The sequence below is a fragment of the Aythya fuligula genome, chromosome 5 (assembly GCF_009819795.1).
Source record: "Aythya fuligula isolate bAytFul2 chromosome 5, bAytFul2.pri, whole genome shotgun sequence".
Classification (NCBI taxonomy): domain Eukaryota; kingdom Metazoa; phylum Chordata; class Aves; order Anseriformes; family Anatidae; genus Aythya; species Aythya fuligula.
The window spans coordinates 48,662,454-48,687,085 of NC_045563.1; the positions used below are offsets into that span (position 1 = coordinate 48,662,454).

General features: G+C 40.4%; 1 protein-coding gene across 2 annotated transcripts; it reads right to left on the reverse strand.

Annotated features, from left to right (window-relative positions):
- Positions 1–13,392: 13,392 nt before the first annotated feature.
- Positions 13,393–24,426, reverse strand: ELF5 (E74 like ETS transcription factor 5). 2 transcript variants are annotated; one of them, XM_032189003.1, is made up of 6 exons: positions 24,303–24,426; positions 18,319–18,552; positions 17,023–17,073; positions 15,291–15,359; positions 14,082–14,277; positions 13,393–13,489 (listed from the first exon to the last, which is right to left on the reverse strand). In XM_032189003.1, exons 1-6 carry the CDS (start codon positions 24,424–24,426, stop codon positions 13,393–13,395), a joined length of 771 nt encoding a protein of 256 aa, XP_032044894.1. The 2 variants fall into 2 exon arrangements, with proteins under 2 accessions (XP_032044894.1, XP_032044895.1); XM_032189004.1 differs by lacking the exons at positions 17,023–17,073; positions 18,319–18,552.
- Positions 24,427–24,632: the final 206 nt, after the last annotated feature.

Sequence of the window (24,632 nt, forward strand, 5' to 3'; positions counted from 1 at the left end):
ACCCACAATTCACCTGTGAGTGCCTGAGTATATTGTGAGTTTCGGTTCCACTAATTAATCTTTCTTTTTAAACTGTTTTATTTTTATCTGTAAGTAATTGCTGGCTGAGAAGGAATGTAAAGGAACATCTACCCCTTACAAATTATGGGCCTTAGTTCGTGATGTCAAAAAAATATTTTGACTGCAAACAGTGTAATAGATCTATAGTAGAGGTGAATCTCCAGGTACTAAACTGTTCTACAGTTTGCATTGTTTCAAAGTACGAGGTTGTAATAATACTAGTTTTGAGACCTTAAATAGCTTAATTTGGAAGTTTGCTGTGAGGAGAACTTCAAAGATGCACATAGCTCGGGAATTCAGTAGCAGCTTGGCATTCTTACAAGATGTATTTTCAGGTGTGTTAAGAGGTACTTTTTTAAAATCACAGATATGAATTTCAGACAATGAACACTTAGTCATGAAAAATGCATTCATTGTGTTACAACCAGGCCTTTATAACATACTTTACTTGGATGGTTGGGAAGGGGGAAGGTGCCATAGATTTTTTTTTTTTTTCCACTGATAATAAGCTTTTAACTGAATTATCAACAGTAACCACCATAGTGAAAAAGAAAAGCAATATTCTCAATGTTTTATTGTAATAAACATTCGATATGCAAAAGATTTTCACTCGAACTTCCCTCACTTCTCCTAATTATTTGGTCTTCATTCTGTTTGTGGGCTGGCTTGTGTTTGGGGAGAAGACAAATGTGTGCCTGGTGACTGTATTTCCCAGTTCTAGCTACTCAAGGAGGCTGGGCTGACTTGGATGCATGTGTACTATATGGTCTGTGTCACAGAACACCAGTGCAAGTAATGAAAACTCATATTTAAGCCTTATTGTACCTTAATTCTTGAAGTTTTAAAAGCACTTCTACCCTTACCTCAACTCAAAACTTTCTGCACTTAGAGTTTTGTTTGCTGTAGGGTTGCGGATGTCAAACCAACACTGCAGAAGTGGATCAGTAGTGATACGCTGTGTGTTCTTATCACTTGTTAATGCTAGACTACATGAAGTCATGCAGTCTATGGTAAAGCTTGACCTTTCTTCATTGGCAGTGTTCCAGAATCCAGCTGGAACTGAGTTTTGAGCTCACAGTTGTGTGGTGATGAGACAGGTCATGACACACAAAGCTGTACTCGAGCATAGCTTGACTCAACTGGCACGGAGGATGTAACTTAAGTGATTGCTTACAGCCATTTTGGACAGAACTGGGAAAAGATGCAGAGCTCCATTTTAATGACGATAAACAAAACTAAAGCAACTTTGCCAAATACGTGGTTTGTCTCAGTAATTGGTAGATTCCCACTTAACTCTTTGATCAGGAATCAGAGGTAGACCTTTTATAATCTGCTTTACCATGACCTTACAAATAGTGGCTAAATGTACTGCCAAAACACGTGTCACATTCTCTTTCTATTTTGTCTGATTAGGATGAAAGTAGTACATACCAATGTACATTTCCTCTGAGAACTTCTCGTATGTGAAGTTCTGATGTCCTCCTCTTGCTCAGCTCAGGATGATTTCAGCTGTAGGGGTAGATCATGTATTGATTCTGTGTAGACTAAAGATTACTTTAAAAAAAAAAAAAAAAAAAAGCCCTGTGTGCGCAAAGAATTGTATGTTTGCATTCTTTAGCTTTGGTTAGCTTTCAGACTATGAAGCAGTGGTGTCAAAATAGCAAGTAAAGAAGCTTGATACTTAACTCACTGGCGATGACACTTTTACAGCCTGGCTTGCTGTGTAGAGCCCATGTGACTTAGTAAGATAAAAGCTTGAACTTTGTCATGGTGAAGTTCCACCCAGTCGAGCTTCAACTCTAGTCAACTCTAGTACAGTTGGAAATCCTAGCTCTGTGGTGTTCTGAGAGTAAACAGGCCTTCAGGAGCTGTGGTGAAGCTTATTTTCAGTCATCTACAGAGGCTTGGTAAATGTTTTTTTTTTTTCTCCCTGTGGAAAAAATACAGCTCAGTATTCTCTTACATCTTGCTTGCCAGAGCAAAATAGCTGTATTTTAGCCTAGAACTTACAGCCTGACTTGTTTTAAGTGACTGCATTACTGTGTCACAAAACATTAGGCACAGGTTACTTCACATACTTCACACTTCTCTCAGAGGAACTTGCAAACAGTATTTTTATGATTTCTTAAACCCTGAAATGTTCACTTTAATCTTATTCCATCTCATTTAAATCATTATAAGATTATGAAATGTATCTTACCTAATTACTGTAGTCAAAATTGGATCTAAGGTTTCAATTCAAATACTGTAAGACTATAATGGAACCTCTCAGATGTTAACATCTGAAATTTCAAACAGATTTTTCCCATACTGGGAATTCTTTTGATTTTTAGTGCAATAAACCTTGACAGTAACAATCTCATTGTTAAGACAATTCTGAGTCAACAGTATCGACACAGGTGGATATGCTCTTCTACAAACAAATGGCTGGGGAAGAATTGTTCCTTTTCTGTTTTCTGCATGTAGGTCTCAAGACTCTGTTTGACCTCGTGCATGATGTATATTGTGAGAGTCACTGAGGAATAAGAGTGATGGAAGGCAGTGTTTACAGGCTAAGTTGCAACACTACCAAATAGAATGGGAAGGTAATGTGCCTTAAGGCATTTCCCTGGCTCTGTGCTAGGGGTGGGAGCTGTGCATGTTCTCAGCTTGATGTTGATGTCTATCTGTGTCTCAGCTGCAGGTTCTGATAGAGTAGTGGCTGTCAAGAATGGCCACTGAAAATGCGTGAATGAGACTGAGTTCTTGTGGAAGCTGACATAACCTTGTATTTATTTGGACTGTACTGTTGTGCAAGACTGTGTGAGGGTGTCTAAAGGACAAACCACCAGAAGAATTGAACCCAAATGCTAGTCTCTCACTTCCCCTCAGCTTGTTTTATTCAGTCCACAGAGTTCCTTCATCCTCCTAGATCGTATCCAGCCTTGGTTCCTTAGTAAAGTAAAAACTCAAATGTTTTGTTCCTTCACCTTAACACTGCCTTTACATAACAGATCAAAGGAAACGAAGCACAGTAATTGGCTGTTTGATCAAACATCTTTTGACTGCTTTAGTGGATGTTTGCCCAAATGCAGCATGACTAACCCTCTGTCTGGGCAGAGGTCGGTATGACCTGTTCCCTTACTGGCTCTGCTGAAGTAGCAGGTGCTAGAATCCAGCAAGTGAGCTGGCCAAACCAGTGCTGCTCTAAATTGCACAATTGTTGCTCTGCCTAAAGGTGTAACCTTTAACAGAAGTCTAACGTATTTTGCCTTACTTGCATTTTTTCTTGTGATCTTTGTTAAACACAGTTAAATAAGGTGGTAAGTCTGGTGTTCCTATTTATGTAGCCTGAGCTGAAGGAAAAATCAAAATTGGCACGTATTAAACTTAAACCACATAGCCACGTAGCTCTACCTAATCATAGCTCTCACACGGTATACAGGTTTTTGTCAATGTTCCAAACTTTGTGGAGGGAAGTTGGAAAAGAGAATGAAGAAATGCATAGCCATTTCCCCTGCTTTACTTATTGCATGTTATTGTGTGGTCAAAGGTGCTTTTGACAATGTTTTCTTTTTCTTCTTAAATGCTTCTTTCTTTCTTGAGGTCTAAAATAAATTATAAGCTATTTTTAGTGGTTATACATCTGACTGGTGTATATGCTCAAGTTTATAAAGAATGTGGGATGAAAGTATTATCACACAAGTGTTGAAATTTCCTTAACTTTTTGGCTGAGATCTGTCAGTATTTTAATAGGTGCAGCTTTTTGCTCTCAGGTTAATGCTTATTATTTACTATTCAGTGTTATAACAAAAGACACTGGATTTACTTACTTCACTAATTTCTAGCTATTGATCTGAGGTGCTAAATATAAAGTGAAGTTTGTCACCAACACTGGCATTTCTTAAAACATGATTTTTCAGAGAAAACATATAGGAAAAAAATACTTCACTTTAAATTCAAATTTTCAGTATAATTTCCAGTGGGAATTCTGTCCTGGACTTCCTATTTCAAGATATGATTACTGGAAAACAATAAAACTTGAATTTCAAAGTAACTGGAATAAAAGTTATATTTTAGGATGTCCATTGACTACACTGTATTTCCATTGTTCTTCAGACATTTAGAGGAGATAGTCTAGGTGGTGCTGATTTCACTTCCATTCTGTTTTTTCACATGCTATAACTTTTTTTTACTTAAGAGTCATTTTTATGCTTTTCTGTTGGGTTGCATAACTGTAATTTGTACACTTTCCTTCTTTGGCCTTCACAGTGATTATCTTGTGTAAAATCTCACCAAGCTATTAAATATTTTGCTGAGGTAATACAGACAGCCTTTCATCCAAACCTATGTTATATGCTATTTAAAAGTACCGATAAGATTGATAAAAGATAGCTGCAGAAAAGTTTGGCAGCTCCTCGTGTTTGCTCTGGCACTGATCCATACTGCTTAGGCTTTATTCCATGCTTATCCACAACCCTCCATGCCAGTCTTGCTCAACCTTGCGTACTGTTCTGTGCAAATGGTTTTCACCTAATGGAAGCACTTGCAGCTCATTTTTCCTATTGTAACTTTACTGGACTGCTGACTGTTAATTGCACTAGAACCAAGCACTGTTGCAGGGTACAAAACCAAATGTCATTCTACAAAATCAGACGTTCTTATCTACCTAAAGAAGATATTTTAAAAGATTACTTCCAGTAATTTTAAAAGGCTATTCAAAACAATGGTGGTGACTTATAGAGGACTACTAACTGTATCTTCTTAAGGTGTGTTTCTATGAATAATGGTTTGTGAATGATAGAGAAGTGGTGGCATTTTGAGTCCTGTTTCACTCTTTTTCTTCCTAGTTTTCAGAAATTACTTTTACTTCCATGGTCCTGGAATTGCACTTTGTGCTGTTAACCTCTAAACATGATTGCACACTTTCCAGGACAGAAAATAGTTTAATTAATAACAAATCTCTTAGGTTCTGGCTGACTGTAGCGGGTTGAAGGTTTTCAAGTAAAAGTCAGTGCTGAATATTGCTTAGTCTGAAGTATATAATTCAGGCAATCATTATACAAACAGTACAAAGTCCATTCATTATCTAATCAGAGGCTTTCTTGTATTCTTGTATCTTTTTACCAGGTGAGATTTTCCTTTATTAACCTCTCAAATTACATTGTTGCAAGCAAGTGGTATTAACAGCCAATATTCAAATGAATATTTCATTCACAAGGTCCCTCTTCCAAAAGTATGCCTTTTATTTCAGGGTCTGAAGATGTACTTGCAATGGACATGCTCTCTTATTGACTCCTGAGAAGACACTGGCTCCTCTCAAGAGTGGACTCAAAGTACCTAGATTAGTCTCCTTCTCTGCCTTCACCTCCTGACTGGTAGAGCCACAATCCATATCTGCTCAGGCAATAGTTTACTATTGCACTCTCAAAGGTGCCTTAGGCTTGATGTTGACAGGCAAGTCTGTTGCTCACTTAAAACCTTGAGTTTGGATCCTGCCCTCTTGCACTCCACATGTTCAGTATTGAGACCAAATAGCTGCCTCAACCTTGTTTGAATCCAAATCAAAAAGTAGCTAGGCTGTATTCTGGAGCAAGAGCTCAGCCTCACGTGACTGTTATTCCTGCAAACCAAACTTGCACAAACAACTCTGTAACTTTGCACTTTTACCTGCTTTCTTCAAGATATCAACAGTGGTAGACTTTTCACAAAGGTGTCCAGGTGATTAAAGGATAAACAGCAATGTAAGGCCTACTGCTAGTCATTAAGTTTTTTGAACCTATAAAATACAAACACGTCTTCACCTTAGTTATAATTTTTCCTTGTTGATGTTACAGCTATAGAGAAGGTGAAATCCAAGTTACCATGGACTTGGACCTGGTTGTGACAGGCATTACAGGGCATTTTTTATGTGCTGGTACAGCTATTGTGTAAGCATCAGTTGCATATAAGTTGTCTTTACGAAGCTGGTGTGGAGAGTACTCTCTTGTGTTATGGGTAAAAAGTGCAACTGCTGTAAAAAAAAAAAAAAAAAAAAAAATCCATCCAGTGCTCCTGCAATTTACAGTCGTTCAGAAGAGCTTTGGAGTAAATGCAAAACACGGTAAATAACTTGTGAAGCTTTATTTATAAGGAAAAAAAATGTTCTGAGAGGTGACACAAAGTTTTCCTAATGGTAAAATTTAACAAGAATTATTTTAATGTTTCCATTTATTATATTTTATTCATAACACGTAACCATCTTTCAAACTGAAGGAAGAAATAATTCCAAGCTAAACAGTAGGAACACGTGCGAAAAATTTACGAGTGTTCAAGATACCGGAGTTCTGGTTGAGACCCAAGTTTTGCCTAGCACACGGCTGTTTTAGCTCAATTGTGGCCTCTGCTGGAATATCCCGGTATTGCAAGTCGGCTATGAATAAACTGAAAATAAGATGGATTTATGTATCCTTCTAATGTAAGGAATCTTCATTGTGATGCAAAGCAACTCAGAATATGGTTGTATTGCACAGTTTCAGTCTTACAGAGCCTCAGAATGATTTATGTAAAGAGTTCTTCATTTCTGATGTCATGATGGCTGCTACATTGTGCCTTGCTCATGCATGTAACCCAAGAGCTGCACTTTGTGCTGTAGAATGTAATAGAGGTAAACACTCGGTGACTTTTTTTTTGTTTTGTTTAAAATGTGTATAGATGGAAATAGCTTCTTCACATATCTGGATATGCATTGAATGTCCTGGAGACCTCCAAAGGAATCTGTAGATGATCCATGTTTGAAGACAAGATGTGGATGTTCTTCTGTACTACTAAGACTTGCTGCTCTTGTTTTGTGTTCCTGTTTTCCCGTGGATGAGAGAATAACTGGCTGCACTTTAGGACCCTGTACAAACAACGTCCTACAAAAAGCCCACCAGGGTGAAGAGCATGGAAGCTGTGATTACTAGTGCCATTTCAACAGCAGACATGGGTTATCTGTACAGAGAGGGTAATGGGGAGGGATGAGTGAATTTAGTCCTGGAGACATATAAGGTCAGCAATATGAAGCTCAGTGGGAGAGCACTGCTGAGAAAAAACATTGGCAGATCTTAATTTTCTCCTTCTCCTTGCCATGCAAATGTTTGTGCAAATGACAACTTATCTTGGTTCAGAGACACACAAAGTCAAAGCTTGAATCTACTTTTGGTCTGATAATCTGTTTAGCTGTACCAGCATGAAGCTCATCACCCCTCTCCTTCATTGAATCTATTGTATAGCTTGGAGGGTTTGCGATGTGAGAACAATCAAGTGTGTGTCTGGAGCTGATAAATTCCTGTCTGTTCCTCTACTAATTCATCTTACCATTTCAGATAAAAGTTCTTCTAATATTTGCCTGGCGACAGCACCTGTATGCAAGCTCTTTGGTATAAATAGTGGTGAAAAGGTCAACTCAGGGTGAAGGAAAATTCTTCCTTACAGGATTTTCACTGGATAAACAACCTACTTTGTTCTGAGACTTTTTCTTTTAGTGATTTTAATGTTTTCTTTAAATAAGAAGAATGTAGTATTTGGCAAATTGTCAGTGTGAGAATGTCACTCCAACTTTGATATTCAGTCCAAATTAAATCTTGGTTAAAAAAAAAAAATAAAAAAGGATTTTTCCCAGTTTTATATTCTGGGAAGTGACAGCACATATGCAGAATACTGTAATTAGGTTATATGACCGCTTACTAAAACTAGATCAAAAGAAAGGGAATAATGTTATAGTTAGATTTTTACTTTGTATTTAATGAGAACTTGTGTAATGTAGAAAATGTATAAAGAAATATTCTACAAAATCCTTTCTAACTCTTCTGTAGCTCAGTTTGTAAAGGATTTCTCTGGATCTTGTGATGCAATTAGCGCATCTGCACGTTTTGCACCTTGTGCCTCCAGGAGAAAGGTTAAACATTTCAAAGAATGTTGTTCAAGATCAGGCTGCTCAAACTTGCTGTATGCTGAGCTTATAGAGTGAATCTTCAAAGACATTACTATATGGAGCAGTAGTCTAATTCTTTTTCAAGCTTGAAGCAGTAATATGCAATGTATGTATTTCCATTTGTGACAGAAAGTTGCTGAGTAAGAAACAGGTCTCTTTTTTTCAAGACTTGACAGGCTTTTACAGAACCGACTGTGAGAGCTGAGGTTCTTCCAACTAGTTCTGGTTGGTGCTGCAGTTCATAACAAAGTCCTTGGCTTCCTTATTTCCACTGTGTTAGAGGCAAGTAGTGATGGGGATCATCATGCCTGAATGATAGAACTGCATTCTTATTTAAGTGTTGTGTAGAGGCATAATCAGCTTGAAATCCTTGCTTCAATTAGTAAAACATTTATCAATTATTGCTGAAATAGGCTAAGGCACTTTTCTGGCATGTGGAAGGGCCGACGTATGGGTTCAATTTTTGCTTCAACTCGGCAAAATGCAGGTTGAACCCAGATGTCACTAAGAGTGGTGTTATGTGGAATTTTTCTTGAAAAGCTGTGATTCGGCTTAGATGATGCTTTGCAAGAGAGAATCCCAAATGGCAAAGACACTGCTGCAGAATTGCATGCTTCTGAAGACACCATAATCCTGTGCAGTGCTTGTGCCTCCCTTGCAGATCTCTGTGCTCTCTGTCAGCTTAGGATAGTACTAGGTGAGAAGCAGGAAGTAAAAGTTAGTGTATTTTTGGCTGAGAGCCTTAATAATGATCATAGAATCATTAAGGTTGGAAAAGACCTTCAATATCATCTGGTCCAACCATCACCCTACTACCAATGTCCCTAAGCTCTAAGTCGAACCATTCCTTGAACACCCCCATGGACGGTGACTTCATCAATTTCTCAGGCACCCCCTTCCAATGTCAGACTACTCCTTCTGAGAAGAAGTGTCTCTTAATTTCCAACATGAACCTCTCCTGGAGCAATTTGAGGCCATTCCCTCTAGTCCTATTGCTAGTGATCTGTGAGAAGAGGCTGACCCCCAGCTCCCCACAACTTCCTTTCAGGTCCTTGTAGAGAGCAGCAAGGTTACCCCTGAGCCTCCCCTTCTCCAGACTCAACACCCCCAGTTCCCTCAGGTGCTCCTGGCAGGACTTGTGCTCCAGGCCCTTCAACAGCTTTGTAGCCCTTCTCTGGGCATGCTGCATGGCCTTAACGTCCTTCTTGTACTGAGGGGCCCAAAGCTGAACAGAGCACTCGAGGTGTGGCCTCACCGGTGCAGAGTACAGGGGGATGATCACCTTCCTGGTTCTCCTGGGTACACTGCTCCTGATACAAGCCAGGATGCTGTTGGCTTTCTTGACCACATGGGCACACTGTCAGCTCATGTTCAGGTGATCATCAGTCAGCACCACCAGATTCTCTGTGCAGCTTTTGTGCCACTCTCCCCCAGGCTTGTAGCACTTTATGGGGTTGTTGTGGCCAAAGTGCAGGACCCAGCACTTAGCCATGTTGAACCTCATCCCACTGGCCTCTGCCCGTTGACCCATCCTGTCTAGGTCCCTCTGCAAGGACTTCCTATCCTCCAGTAGACTGACGCTTCCCTCCAACTTGGTGTCATCTGCGAACTTACTGAGGGTGCCCTCAGTTCTCTTGTCCAAACCATCAATAAATATATTAAAGAGGATGGGCCCTAATGCTGACACCTGGGGAACACCACTTGTGACCGGTTGCCAGCTGGATTTCACTCCATTCACCACCACTCTGGGCTTGGCCATCCAGCCAGTTTTTAACCCAGCAGAGTGTGCCTGTCCAGGCCATGGGCTGCCAGCTTCTCCAGGATACTGTGGGAGACTGTGTCAAAGGCCTTGCTGAAGTCTAGGTAGGCTACATCAACAGCTTTTTCTTTATGAATAAAATAGGTTTTGAAATCTGTTTTGAGATTTTAAAAAAATGACACTTGAATTGGCACTTTAATGACAATAGCTGAACAGTTTCCACTCTTAGAGACATTTAAGATCTTTATTCTGTCATGCATAGACACTTCAGTGGCACAAGAAGGCAGCATATGAGAAATAAAGTTGTATCTTTTTTACCCTACTTTAGTCTTAGAAATAAGTGCTTTATCTGCTTCAGGACGAGTATTAAGTTGCTTTGGTGTTTGATTATACACTACATTCATGAGCGTGGGGGAACAGCTGAACAACTTTTGTTCCTGGCTGAAATTGCACACAGACATAGTTAGAATAAATTATGTCAGCACCATCAGAGTCACAACACTGGCAATTTGCAGTAGTCTTTTTAAGATAGTCTTTTTAAGACTTTCAGACTTTTTTAACACATTCTTTCTGAACCATGCTTAAACAGGCCACAGGGACTGGCTTTTTTTTTTTCTATTTTTTTTTTTTCTCTTTTACAATTTAATACATAATAAAAAGGAGTTATAGGCTGTGTGCTCAGCCTTATGGCTAACAGTATCTGAAATAGCTTATGATGTTGGCCATGTCTGTGTGGTGGCTGCGGGCAGACAGTGCCCGGGGCCTCAGTGATAGCCCGGTCTTGACGGTCCCTGTCCCCATTGCAATGCCCAGATAGCAATGCCCAGATATCTGGGGCTGTGTCTAACCCTTGGCCCGGCCCCAGGGAGATGCCTGACCCAGACAGGTGGGAGAGGTGGGACAGGCCTAGGCTGCCAGGCTCTGTCGCCATGGGGAGCTGCTGGAGACCTCAGCCCTGAGCCATGCTGTGTCCTGGCTTAAAGGTAGACTTTGTTTCCCTCTGGCATCCTTCTTGTAGGCTTATAGTACTGTTAACCCAGAGGTGTGTGTTAGCCTCCAGCCATGTGGTGAGAAGAGGCTGTTTTGTGCATATGCTTCAGAGCCTGCACAGGTTGTGAATCACATCACCTGTGAGTGCGGCTTTTCTCTTTAAAGAATCGAGCAGTTACTTGAAACAAATGCATCAAAGGAAGGACTGTAGAAGTGTTTCTGTTAATGGCTCATAAATACTTGTTTTTAAACATCCAAGGGTGTTCTGGGTATCCCTGATATGAGTTAGGGAAACACAAATGGAAGAAAGCCATGGGTCTTGCATATTAAATATTTCATTCACATTGTTAACAAATTGCAGTTGGCAGAAAGCTATACAAATCCAGAAGTAGGTATTTTACAGTCATTCACATTTTAAGAACATGTTTTCGGTAAATCCGCATAACTGTGTTGGGGCCTTGTGGTTTGCTGATGTCCCTTTTGATGTGGCACAGGTGTGGTAAAAATGAGGGCCACGTGGCTGGTTTTTGTCAGTGATGGTGGCAGAACATCATAGAACTAGGAAACAGCGGGTAATTCCTGATGGTTTTCAAAAATCTGAATATTTGACTTTTTTTTTAGCAGCCTAAACTGAATGTTTTTTTTCTCTATCTAACAAGGGTATAATTTAGGTAGTAAAATATATTTAAAAGTGTGCATCTCCCAGTTCTCCCTTGTCATAGACTGAGGAATATTTCTATGTGGGGTTTTGTGCCTTTGTTTTCTTTGTGACTGATGACTTTTCTTTCAGCAAAGTCAATCTTCCATATTACAAAATAGGAAGCTGCAATAAACTTTGAGCATTTTTCACAGTATGCCCTTGAAACCATGTTTGTATCCCTAAGGGGGTTATTTCCCAACATGAGTGTCTGTTGCTGTTACAGAGAGAAAAATAAACAAATGGCTGGAAAACTGAAGAGAGGTCTTTCCAAACAGATAACTTCTGGAAGAAACTTCAGTGATAGACATCTCTAATCTGAATTTTGCAGTCTTTGATGGGTAGAGATGTAGCCAGGACACGATCTAGGTTCTAAAGTCATTAATTACCATTCTCTATCCCAACTGTTGCCCACTAATCCTGTGTAGTGTGGTACAAACCTAAAATGAGGTTGCAGTAGCAGTGCTTAATTTGATAATCTGAGTCCTTAAACACTTGCCACAAAACCTAATTCGTATTGCAAACAATAACATAGTTTTCTGAGTTGCAAGAAAAAGACTCTTAGGGTTAATCAACAAAGGAGCTCAACAGTGAACAGCGATTATGCAAAGTAATGTGCTACAGAGCTGTCCATTGGAAAGCAAGGCCAAAGCCCCATTGAAATTCCTTGAACACCCCTTGCAGTAAGCCTAGAATGGTTGATAGATTTACAGTTGCTGCTTATATTTATTATGTGGAAGAAACAATCCCTGTAAAACTACTGAATAGTTATGATATGTTCAAAAACTGCAATTGAATTCTCATATACCTACCGCCTTTCTTTCTAACCAATTTACTTATTGTAGGGTTGATCTATGGAGCAGCTGAGGGCACGCACCGCACATTAATTTTGTTGGTGTATGTACAACTGTATGTCATGGGATGCTTTGAAGAATTCATCCTATTTCTGTACAGATGTGGGCAAAAGCTCCATAGAAACCTTTCCACAAATATTCATTTGCATTTCAAAACTAACCTGCTTGTACCCTTTCCAGAACTGCTTCTTCCAAATACAGCAGTGAATTCACCTTCGTGAAGGTTAATAGCAGGAAAATTCAAGCTTCCCTGCATGAGAGTTTGTAGATAGTGAACTTGTATTATACAGGAGTGAGTATTTGCCTTCAGCATTCTTTATTATGAAAATCACGTTCTGCCAAATAGCAGAACTGATACTGTGATCAGTTGCAACTCACCAATATAGAACAACGATAAATAACTGCAGTGAACTCTTTTTTAAAAGTGAACTCTTAAATTAAAAAGAAATACACCAAGTATATATGAATTATATATCTTTGCATAGCTGGAGTTAGTAGCTAAAGCAGGTAACTGCTTGATAAATATTTCAGATTTGAGTTGTATTTCTTTGCTAACTGGGTTGACTGGGCATATTAAATCCAGGCATGTAGAAGGGATTGAATTGTTCATTTTGGACAACACATTGATTTCTAGCATATCTGAGAAATGCAGTGGTTCAGAGTGGAATGGATCAGAAGAGTATTTTTATCAAATGAAAAATAAACTTTTTTGTATTCTTCAGAAATATAGTAACCTAACTGGGAGATATCCATAAAGAATCTCCTTTAAATGGCAGCAGAATGGTGAGGAATTTCATACTGGTCAGTGATCATACTGGTTGAGACAGGGAGACAGGCAGGTCACCTGAGCAGCAGTAAAGATATTCCTAAAGGCTTACTAGGAGACAGTGCTTGGCAGAAAGCACGGAGGGGAAGTTGACTCCAAAATTCAAGTGCTCTTTTTGTTGCTGTAGCCTGTCTCTTGAAGCGGACTGCAATGAATTTGTCCAGACGGGCAGAGGGGAGAGAGGGAGAGGACAACTTCTCTCTCAGGTGTCCATTGCAGCTGGACTATTCAGGCTGTGGTGTCTTTTGTGCCGAGGTGGAAGCACAGGGCAGTTCATATCTTGTTTTCCTGCCATCCATGGGCATTCTTCCCAAATTTGTATACCAGCCTTCTGTCCACTCGTTCCAAAATGCCTGTTTTATAATAGTATCTGCAGGGGAAAAACAAGCAAACAAAAACAATGGAGAAAGTAGTAGAACTCTGATTACAGGAGCTCTTTATGTGGGCTCCATGGTCAGAGAACAGCACAGGAGTCAATGTGTTCTTTCCAGTCTTTATTTCTGTTAAATGGCTATTTTGTGACTTTAGAGGGCAATAGCTTTCCCAAGTGCTTTGGATTATACCTTCCACTGTTTGAAAAATAGAAGGAATACAAAGAAGTGTTTTCTTTGGTTGGTTGGCTGTATTTTTACCTACGATTACCACAGTTCAGAAGAAACTGCCAATGTTACTGCTAGAGCAAGATGGGTCATTTTGCAAATGTAATCTAAATTCTCAGCTGGGTTAAAGTGTGATAGCTTCACTGCTATCGATAGAGTTAAAACTCTGTACTAGTTTAAATTTAGCCCTGTGATCTTATTTAGAAATAAAGGGAACTGGGTGCTATCTCTGACATATAGAATAACCAGGAAGAAAGAAAGTAACCCCCATCTGCCCAATCTGAGTTTTCAGGATAATTATGAGAAGTGGATGCCGAGGTAGAAGTCAACTGCAGTGAGGGGCCCTTCCACCTGTTAACTCACCGGAGAGCTCTGCTCAGTTTTTCGTATGTCATTCTATCATTTTTCTTCCTTTGTCCCCACATCTTTGCCAGAGCTTCTGATTTAACAACCCGAAAAATGCCTTGTCCCCTGTCCTCCCATTCCAGAATGCCTCCATTTTCTTCAGGAGAAAGGAGAAGGTCTCTTACAAATTCCCACAAATGAGAACTCTGCAGGTCTGGAACAGGAAGAAGACAGCTATTTAGTAGATTTTTTTCTTATTCATGCCAAAGTACCAAGACAGAATTGTATTTACAGTACACTCTGTCAGCAGGTAGTCAATCTCACTGTCTGGTTGCATTTACCAGGCTATAACTTTCGAAATTTTAGTGCATCCACTCTGTCAGTGGATTCACATTACTTGCTCCAGGAAAAAATAAATCAGGGCTTTTCAAATGCCTGTTGTGTTAGAATCTGTCTCTACTCCAGGAATTTTATTGTCTTGCACAGTTTAAGTTGTCATTCATTGGTTCTGTTCCACTCATCATTGACAGCTTCCACATAGTATTAACTTGATGCTTTTAAAGCATTTTTCAAGTTCATGTAAAGTATTTGGAGTGAAAGATTGTAAAAAATATTGGGTTGACTAAAAATGAGATGATAGAATGAGGAGTTGCAGCATTTCCTAGCATTGATGGATTCCTCTCTATTGCTTCAACTCGATTCAGAGGCTTCTTTGGGCATCAGATGTGCCATAAGTAGAGGGACTCTACTAAGTCAGTAGGCATAGCTATTGCCTTAACTTCAGATTGGTTGGATAGTAGCTAATCAAGGTACCAGGAATTAAATGAATGCCAAATCCCAACACAGACCCCGAGCATTTAAAAATCATGAGTCTGCCCCTCCAAAGACCAGGGAGCAATAGAAGAATAATGGAAGTTATAATAATATCTGAGGTCTCATACTTGGTTTTCTGTGTTTAGAACCTTTAGGTTATTTTCAGTTTATGCTCTCCAATCATTCTGCAACTGAGATGGCTAGAAATACAAACAGAAAAAGAGATGTGGCTTTAAGAAAAACGCCAAGTACCTCAAGTCTCATGATAAAATCATGAGACATTTCCCTCAGTGAAATTCTATTTATTTGTGGTATCGTTAAAGTCTCTTTTGATAACCACATGGAGCTGGAGATTTAGACCCATGTGGCCTGTGCAATCTTAACTCCTGTTTCGAGTTTCTGATATGCACTTACTTGTTCTACCATGACTGTGACATTCCTGGCCGTTGATGCCACCTGCCCTCACGCATGCCTTATCACGCGCTGGGACTGAACTGCAGAATAACGTGAGAAGTGAAGAAGGAACTCCTGAGTCTGGTGGCAACTTGGTCAAAAGGTCACCTATTCAAATGTCATGCAACATTAAGTCAAAGTGGGTATGGGAGCTACTGACTTTATCTCTTTAATAAAGCTCTAGCACAAAGGTAAACCCAGGTGAATAATTAATGCAACTGGATGGCTTGCAGCACAACAACACACATGACGTTTTTGTCAATGCTATATTCAAAATGCTTGGATTCTGTAGGCTTATGGAATTGGGTGCCTGGCGTGCACGGATGAAGGCTGTTCCCTGTGATGTGCAGTCTGAAGGTTTCATGGCTTCGTGCCATGTGATGGTTCTGAGAGGTCAAAACCACTTCGGAGAGGATTATGATATTTGCCAATATACTTGCACAGGTGGTCAGCACTTGAATCAACACTTCAGAAGTGTCTGTCTCAACACCGTAGTGATGAGAGAACAACTAGAAGAGGATATTGATTGACCCAAACTGGAAGGATTATCAAAGTCTGCTAAGAACAGCAATATGCAGACTGTGGCTGTAAAAATATCTGTCTATTGAGTACATATCTGGAGAGAAGGGTGATCAGTGAAACCCTATGAAAGTTCACAGATTTATTTCACTGGATAAATAGTAGTGGGCTAAAAGTAGCAAAATAGGGGAACTTTTGTGAAGAAGAAACACAGTTTTATGTTGTTATTATCTTGTTGCGTTTCTAAAAGCTGTCTACCTGAGTCTATTTTGCTGCACGTCCAACAGTAACATGCACTGAAAGGTGGAAGCAAACCATCTAAATACATGCGAGACTATCTGAAGCTGAAAGAGTTATGCTTTTAGCTATGAAGGTTTCATAGCTTATGCAGAATCTGCTGGTGACCCAAAAAACCATCAGCTAGAATTTGTAAGAAGTTTTCCTGGAATATATTTTTTCTGACTGCTGCTTTTCACTGGAGTCTTTCATGTCAGTGAGCGTGCTCAGTATTCTTTTACTGGCTCAAGGGTTTTGCTGATGGAGCATCCAACGTTGCCCAAATCCTAGTGGGAAACACGAGTAAATCCAGCCAGAAACACTAATTCCCCAGAGCTGACGGGGAGTTATTAAAGTAGGTCATGGTCAGAACTGAGTGATTACAAAATATTCTGACTGTGCTTAGAGGTAGTCAGACACCTGATTTTCTTACTAGCATACCTGTTTGCCTTCTCAGAAGATGAGCAGCCAGCTCGGCTGTGGTTAGGATCCAGCGGGATCTCTAATTGTGTCTGTGTGTTACTGTGCCAACTGTGCCACCTCCCTCAGAAATTCACAGTGTTCTCATGTGAATGGAGCCTTGCTTCTGCCTTTGGGAATCTGTGCATGAAAGAACAGCTTTGCTCTGCACGGTGCATGGCTTGCAGCCTCAGTGAAATTACAAAAGCTCCTGGGATCCTACTTCCCTTCAAAACAGCAGTTCAGAAATGTTGGGATCTGTTAGCATTTCCTTCTCCGCATGCTGCAGGTGTTTCAGGAAGGGCATTAGAGTAGGAATAAATGGCCTGGATTTTCTTGGTTTTAGAAATCTCTTGAACTGTTGAATATTGCTAATCTTTGAATACCCTGCATGTTTCCTGTTGAATGGAGCTTAGTGTGTACAAGCAAGTTTACTTACAGTCCTTGTTGGTTGGCTTTGTTTCTTCTACATCAGTGAAAAAGGATATGCCTGTGAGGGAAAAACATAATCCAGTGTTGAGTTCTTTTCTGCAGAAGAGCAATGACTGAAGTGAAATTTAAAGCCAAGTTGCACCATTGCTTGTGATTAGAGCTCAGAGTAAAATTGTAGAAAGTGCAGACTATAAAACCATGAAATAATTTTTCAGTTTCTCTGCTGCTAAAATGATTTGTCTTTCCCACTGCTCTTCCTATGTCTATTTTTATCCTTTTTTTTTTTTATTTTTTTTTATTTTTTATTTTTTTTCCATGCAATTTGCATCGCATCTTTGTCTGATAGAATCAGGTTAGAACTAAGCCTGCTTGTGCAGGTGTAGGTCTGTTGTACTTCATTTACACTCAACTGTTCAATCTCAGCACTGAATACAAAATGTTGATTTTCTTAATGAGCTTTTCCTCCCAGCTCTGTATTCTTTAATTCCCCTAATGACATCCTTATCTCCTGCATTTAATAATCTTCTTCTGCCTGGCCTCAGGCTTGAGCCCCAGAGGGCTCCAAGCTGCCCAAATGCCCCTCAATGCCTCATCTGCCAGGGCGGATTTCCTTCCTGAATTTCCTTCCTTGAACGCTGGTAGAAGTACCCTGGCATGGCACATCCACTGATTAATCTGTGGAAAGTAATGGATGTAGAGAAAGGGTACCTGCAGAAGAGGTTTTAATCCTATTTTGCTTAGACAAAACCATCAATAGCTTAGACAGTTTTTGAAGTTAAATTCATTTAAGCAGTGATAAATCTTTCAAGACAAGGTTGAAAACAGCAAAAATATTTGTATTCAAGACCATCATGGAGCCTACTAGGTGGATTTGCAGGGCATAAAATCCTAGAATGGTTTGGGCTGGTTCCACCCCCCTGCATGGGCGGGGATATCTCCCACTGGACCACTGGACCAGGTTGCTCAAAGCCCCATCCAGCCTGGCCTTGAACATTTCCAGGGATCCACAACTTCTCTGGGCCAAATAACCCCATGAAGCCAAAACTTGCTTACTTTCTGAGAAGCAGAGCAACCTTCAGTATTTTGGGTTGCAGGAATAAATATGCACTGTGTCTTTCTATATGCAGCGTGGATGTAACCCCTCCCAGGACAGTGCAGGATAAGCACAGCGTGGCACCTAAGCAGCCCTTTGTTTTGCCATCCTGCAGTTCTGGAGGCTGTGAATCCCACATTTTCTGCTAGCATGAAACTCACACAAAAACACAATGCTTTTGCTTTTGCATTTGGTTTCTGGGACACTAACCGTGCGTCCTGATATTCTGTAAGATGAAATACAAGTATTCGCCACAAATGCCTGCAGCATCCAGGAACTCTTCCTGCGTCATGTTGCACAGCTGTAAGCCGTTGATATTAAAATGGGAAAAGGAAATGCAGTTGGCATCTAGTTTGTACTGGTCACAGCAAAACTGCAACCACTCACAGACGTTGTGCTTACTCCAATACTCCGGGTGGATGGATGTCCAGAAAGAATCAGAATCTGCAACATATTTGGCAAGAAAGGGGAACATTGCAATGCAAAGCTCATTGTGCACTTCATTTTAGTAAGCATGTTTTAAGCAAAACTGATCCCTCTTCCTTCTTCTCTTCTGACTGCAAACTTCCTTCCCTATTCCTTAAGAAAACATCAGGCCCTGCCTTGAGCATTTTACCGTCTCCTTTTGTCACACAAAAGTGTCACACACTCTTATTAATTCTCAGGCATATTGAGAGAAACTGCTTGCACGTACAAAGAAAGATAACACACCTTTTAAAAAAGCAATTAAAAAATATGAAAAGGTCAGAGTACAGAATTTGTGAGAACTTGGTGGTGTGTGATAAAAATGAGTGATGCATTCCTAGACTGAGATAACCTTTGGGCTCAGGCGTTGAAGCACTCCTTGATGACACCTGACTGCGCTCCTTGGCAGATGGGTAAATGCCACTCATTTGTTGCTTGCTTTTATCATAATTCCAGCAAGTTCCTTCACTCCTTTAATCTAAAATGATGTTATTAATGTCGCGGTAGGGAATGCTTTTTGTTAGGTTAGAAATTGAAAAACGCATTACTCTTAACACGCCTTCCACTGGAGAAACATTTCTGACAGGTAAGGGGAAGCATGAAAGAGCTCCTGAGTAAAATGGCCAGGGAACTGAAACCTGCAGCTACTTTGCCAAATAAATTAGCAGGCAGCTCTCCTCAGCAATGCAGGTACCAAGCGAACATGTAGAAATATGTATGTATTTACTTTTTTTTTTTTTTTTTTTTTTTTTTTTTTTTTTCCTATAAGAACCTATTTTAAATATTCCTGATGTAAAATCTTGGTCTGGTGTGATGAACCTGTACACTGCAGCTAGCAAGCACAATCTGTGACTCACACTTTTTTCTCTAGAAACAAAACACAGGGTCGCAATTTCTCTCAGGTGATATTCTCAATAGTTGCAGGAACACCAGCCTTGAGAGATTATTGATTTCAGAGCCTATCAATTTAGGGGCTCTAAATTGATTTAGAATATATGATCTGTATTATTTCTTTTACTCTTAATAACATCAGGAGAGCAATCAAATATCGTGTGAATTAAAGTAGTACAATAGAAGCAGAAATAGTTTAGTTTATTTTTACCTCTCACAGCATCTTATTCTGGACTTCTATTTAATGATTTTTTAGTCCAGCCACCCTTTTTTCATTACTTCATTTTCAAATGAATCCTGAACTTTTGATTTTAGGCACTGCTTGTATGACATCGTCATTCAAATTAGATTATGATCGCACTGCAAGCAAGGTGGATTGTACCTGTCCTTTGTCTAGACAACCAGTTCAGAGTGCAAAGTGATGCAAATTGGCTGGATGAGTTTCCACAGTGAAATTAATTCAAAGGGTTTGAAATTGTGACAGAATACCTGAAATATGGATCTTGCATCCTACGTGGGCTTCTGTAAAATAATTAATACTTCTAATTATAAGTCCTAAAAGTTTACAGGGGAATTTGTGGTTGCTTTCATGAATCATTCCCATGCTATAAATATCTTCATCTGTATGCACATACAGAATTAATGTAATCCTGAGTGCTGTGTTTTAAGCTCTGAGATGCTACTGTGACATCCCGGTAAAGCAAAGAGGTGGGCAGAAGATCTGGGTCTGGCTTTTGGGCCCCATTGCTCGAGGATATTTGAAGCTGAGATTTTATTCAGCTCCTTATTTAAAAGGGAAATCTGGTGAGCTTGACATTGGATCAGCTCCTCCGAGCCCTGCGGAGTGCACACACCTGGCTGTGTCAGAGGCTTCCTTGGGGGAGAATGGGAGTGCTGGAAACACCAGGCTCACAGGGCTTCTGCCAGCAAAAAAAAAAAAAAAATCACTTCAAAATCAGGCTTGAGCTCTGCAGGAATCCCAACTGTAGAGGCTGCTCAAGAAAAGCAGAAGGCTGAATTGATCCCTTTCTGGACCGGGCAGACTTTTTTATTTTTATTTTTTTTAATCCTGTGCCAGCAGCCTCCATCTCCCCTAGGAAACCTGGAGCACCACCAGGTCCCCAGCTAGACAGACGGACTGCGGAGGGGCCTCGCTGTGCGACCAGGCGTGAATCCAGTCCCAGGCTGTGCTGTGAGCTGCAGCAGCAAGCGATCCCAGACCCTTTTGCTGCATTTGTCTGCAATATGCAGCCGAATGACAAGGTGATGGCACTGTCTGTCTGTCTGCAAGAGCGTTTGATGGCTCTTGTTTTCATAGAATCATGTCATGAAAGAAAAGCACGACTGTTTGTTGTGCTATTCCACAGGTAGACTGAATAATCTTGAAATATTTTGGCCAGTGGTCTTGAAACTTTGACTTGACTGTGATAAACATCAGCTTTGCTGGCAATATAAATGCCACAGCATGTTTCTTGCATGGAGCAGCACTCATCTGGTCTCATTTCCTTGTTTGCTTTGGCTTTGGGAAGGCTCAGATATTTTTTTTTTGGAATATTCCAGGGCTCTATGAAGCACTAATGTATATGGTGAGCATTCAAAACGTGCTGACACCAAGCCGTCCTATTTGCATGTGCTCTTGCCTTTTGGTTCTTACATCTGAGCTATGCATTCAGGGCAGCTTCCCCTGCTCGGCAATGGACGTGACCAAGGTACCGTGCCACTTCCAACACCCTGCTGGAAGAAAAGGTCGGCCAAAGACAAAGCCTCTGAGGGATTTTCAGGTTTTCTTTTAGTGAAAAAGAAAGGGACAGGTAGAATTTCATAGCAAAGTGCTAAAGTGCAAGGGGAAAGCCCTCCAGCAGGAGAGGAGGGGACAGGTAGCTCCCTCGGTGGCAGGGGCCTGCCAGGAGCCTGCCTAAAGGAAGGTACCTGGAAGGAGAATGGTGAAGAAGAGAGCCTGGGATTCACACCTGGCCCTTCCCACCATGTTGAGGTGATTTCCACTGCCTGTTCCATTGCATTGGCTATTTTACCGCGGTTCTCCTTAAACCTGAATATTGGAACCCTATTGTGCTGGCCAGTACCAGCTGCTGGGGAACGGCATTTGCAGACATCACCTCCCTAGGCTGCACCTGTTGTTTCAGTCCGTGGGCTTTATTCATGTCTACCACTAAAACTGCACCCCAAAAATGAGCCTCCTGCCATTTATTGGGGATAAATGTACATTTTTACATATTATTTTCCCTACATTGATATTTCTGTATTATTTTCAAGCACTCAAGTGCTGTAAAAAATGAAGAAAAGAAATGAAAATGACACAATATTTTTGTGTCACGGAGTTTAGCTTCTTCCACTTTGTATAAAACAAAAAGGATGCCCCCTAAAATACAAATCCTGATATGTTCTGCTTGCCAGAAAATAAATACACTAAAACAACCAATGTGGGATGTGTAAGGGGTGACTGACCCTGCAGTTCTCCTCCTGGGAAAGCCAGGATGGCTGCCTCAGACTGAAGGTCCCACTAAGCCAGGGTTCTCTCTCTGCTTGCGTTTGCAGGAACATTTTCACATTTTCAGAGAAAATATTTTACTTGGACTTGTACAAATATTAATTTAGGCTTGTACATAAAAATACTGGTGTCCTGTTTAGCACAGGAGCTGAGCCCAGCTATGGGCTGTAAATCAGTGATCTTCATCTGACTCTTGAGGCAGACTTGCCATCACTTTCATCCAAATATATAGGTTTTATACATAGTTCTGTACTTGAATAACATATTTCCATGTGGAATATGTTTAAACTTGACCTTATACTTTGCTTCTAGTGAGTACAAAGCAGGTTTTCAAGAGTCGCATGGATCCCAGTCCTTCAGCCTGGTACTGTGACAGTGTAGGCAGTGTAGGCTGAGTGTTGTGCTGACCTACGTTCTTCTCTGGCTGCCCTAGGACTGCCTGGGCAAAGTTGGTGGCACTGCGGGAGTGGTTTTATTTGTGTGTATTAGACATGTTCAGTGTGCTCCCTGGCTGCTGTGGAAGAAAGGAAGGAAATGATAAGAGGACTCACAGGTTCTACAAGGTTGGATTAAATGTAATACAGGAAAGAAATTATTGTAAGCATCAAGAGAGTATAGAAAGCCTAAAAGCATCAAAAAATGAGCCATAGAAAACATGTGGAAAAGGAAATGTAGCTTTTACCATAGTCAGCAAAGGCTAATTATCTCCCCAGCTCAGCTGTGCTTAGCAAGAGGGATTCTGACCTGATTGCTGCACAGCACCCTGCGTCTTTGAGCTGAGGAAGCTTTGCGCGTAGCTCCAGGTGGAGCTTGCTTTAACACAACTGCGGGGTACACACGCTGCACTGCTCTTCACCTGCCTGAATGCAGGGCTGAGCAGCTGCTGAGTCACAGAGCTTGCACTGATAACAGGGATCACACAGCAGGAACACTAGAAATTGTCAAAATGACTCTGAAGGGATGACTCTGAATGATTCTGAAGGGCAAAGCCCTTGGAAAATGCTGATCTGCTGGTATCAGAACTCCCCTTGGGATTATTTCAATTTCAGGTGTTTTTGTTTGTTTGTTTTGATGTTGAAAAAAAAAAAAAAAAAAAAAAAAAAAAAAAGAGGATGCAATAGCAGGCAAATCTTAAGTAGAGCTTAGGGATATGGTTTAGTGGGGACTGTTAGCGTTAGATCAGAGGTTGGACTCGATGATCTCGAGGTCTCTTCCAACCTAGAAATTCTGTGATTCTGTGATTCTGTGATTAAGTAAAAATCAATGCAAAATAAGAATTATTGTGACTGATCCAAAAGTAAATTGAATTGCATGAGGTATTTTGAAATGCAATTTAAATTCTAAACGAGAATACTTTCTATGACTTTTGTCATTTCAAATGTACTTTAGAATTTCATTCTAAATTGGAATGAAAACTAATATTAAAACTCTCTATCTCTCTATATATTTGAATAAAAATCAATTTCTGCAGGGCTTTGAAGACAAGCATTTAGTTGAAGCAAGAAGATTTATGGTCTACCTCATATGTCATGCAAACATTGAATGGACAAATTCAGCAATATTGAAGCAAAACACTAAGTCCTCAATGGTCAGGGATTAGCACCAGGAGAAGCCATGTGGAAAGTTTTTTTCTTTATTACTCCAACTGTGCCTTGGCAGGAAAGGACTTTTCCTTAAGACCAACAGTGTTCTCATTTAAAAGGACAAAAATAGCTTTGTAAGAGAAAAATACTGCATAAAACCATAAATCTTCCTCAGCCACAAGTTTGGCTCAGTAACCTGACTGGGTTGTGCTACCTTTCTTTCCAGAGCCAGTTGAACGATTTAGCCTGAGTGCAGAGAAGAGTATCAGCACTGTTTAGGAGTTTAAAGCAACTGTTTCAAAGGGAGAAGATTTGGAATGAGTTCCTTTGGACAGCTGGGATGCCCGTGTGAGATGCGTGGCCTGGAGCAGAACGGGGCTTCTAAATGCAGAGGTAGAGAATTGCACAGTTCCCCATGCATAGCCCATAGCTCCCTGCCCCAGTTAATGAACCACACCGTCCTTTGGGAGCTCCTGCTTGCATGATGTGTATCACCTTGCCACACGAGGGGAAAACATCACTGAAACACATAGCACTGTAGAACTAAAGCCACTACTAGTTAATATTATTCCTTTATCTTGCATGGCTAGTTATAGGTTTTAGGTTAGTCAGACTAGAAAAAAGAAAGGCTATAATAGTGGGCTCAGCCTGTTTCCTACATGATCAGAACTGAAGTAAATTAAATTCAAACCAGCCATAAGTTTTTGATATTGTACATTCTTTTCAATTGGAGTCTGTCTACATACCTGTCTGATGATCGCAGGTGGGATAGCCATCTTCAGTTGTCCCAAATAACTCTGTCCAAGACATCAGGGGATCACAAACCATTGTGTTTGACAGAAATGTGCTGTGGGTTACTGAATCCAGCATCACCTTGAGATATTAATACATTAGTTGAAGATGAAAAGATAATATTAAGAACCTACTTTATAAGGTGACAGGCATTATTTCCTTGTTGTGGATATATAAATCTGTGATGTCCCATTGGCCACCATCACCTAAACTTCGACCAAAGCTAATGATTACCTTCTGAAACCTGCAGTTGAAGGAGCTAAGAAATTTAAGAGCAATGTAGC

Coding starts and splice junctions, on each gene's coding strand:
- ELF5 (XM_032189003.1), bottom strand. CDS start 24,426: ATGCTGGATTCAGTAACCCACAGCACATTTCTGTCAAACACAATGGTT. Junction 15,360..17,022: donor AAAGCCAACCAACAAGGACT/GTAAGTAAACTT, acceptor GTTCAGTCCCAG/CGCGTGATAAGGCATGCGTG. Junction 14,278..15,290: donor TCACAGTCATGGTAGAACAA/GTAAGTGCATAT, acceptor TTCCTGTTCCAG/ACCTGCAGAGTTCTCATTTG.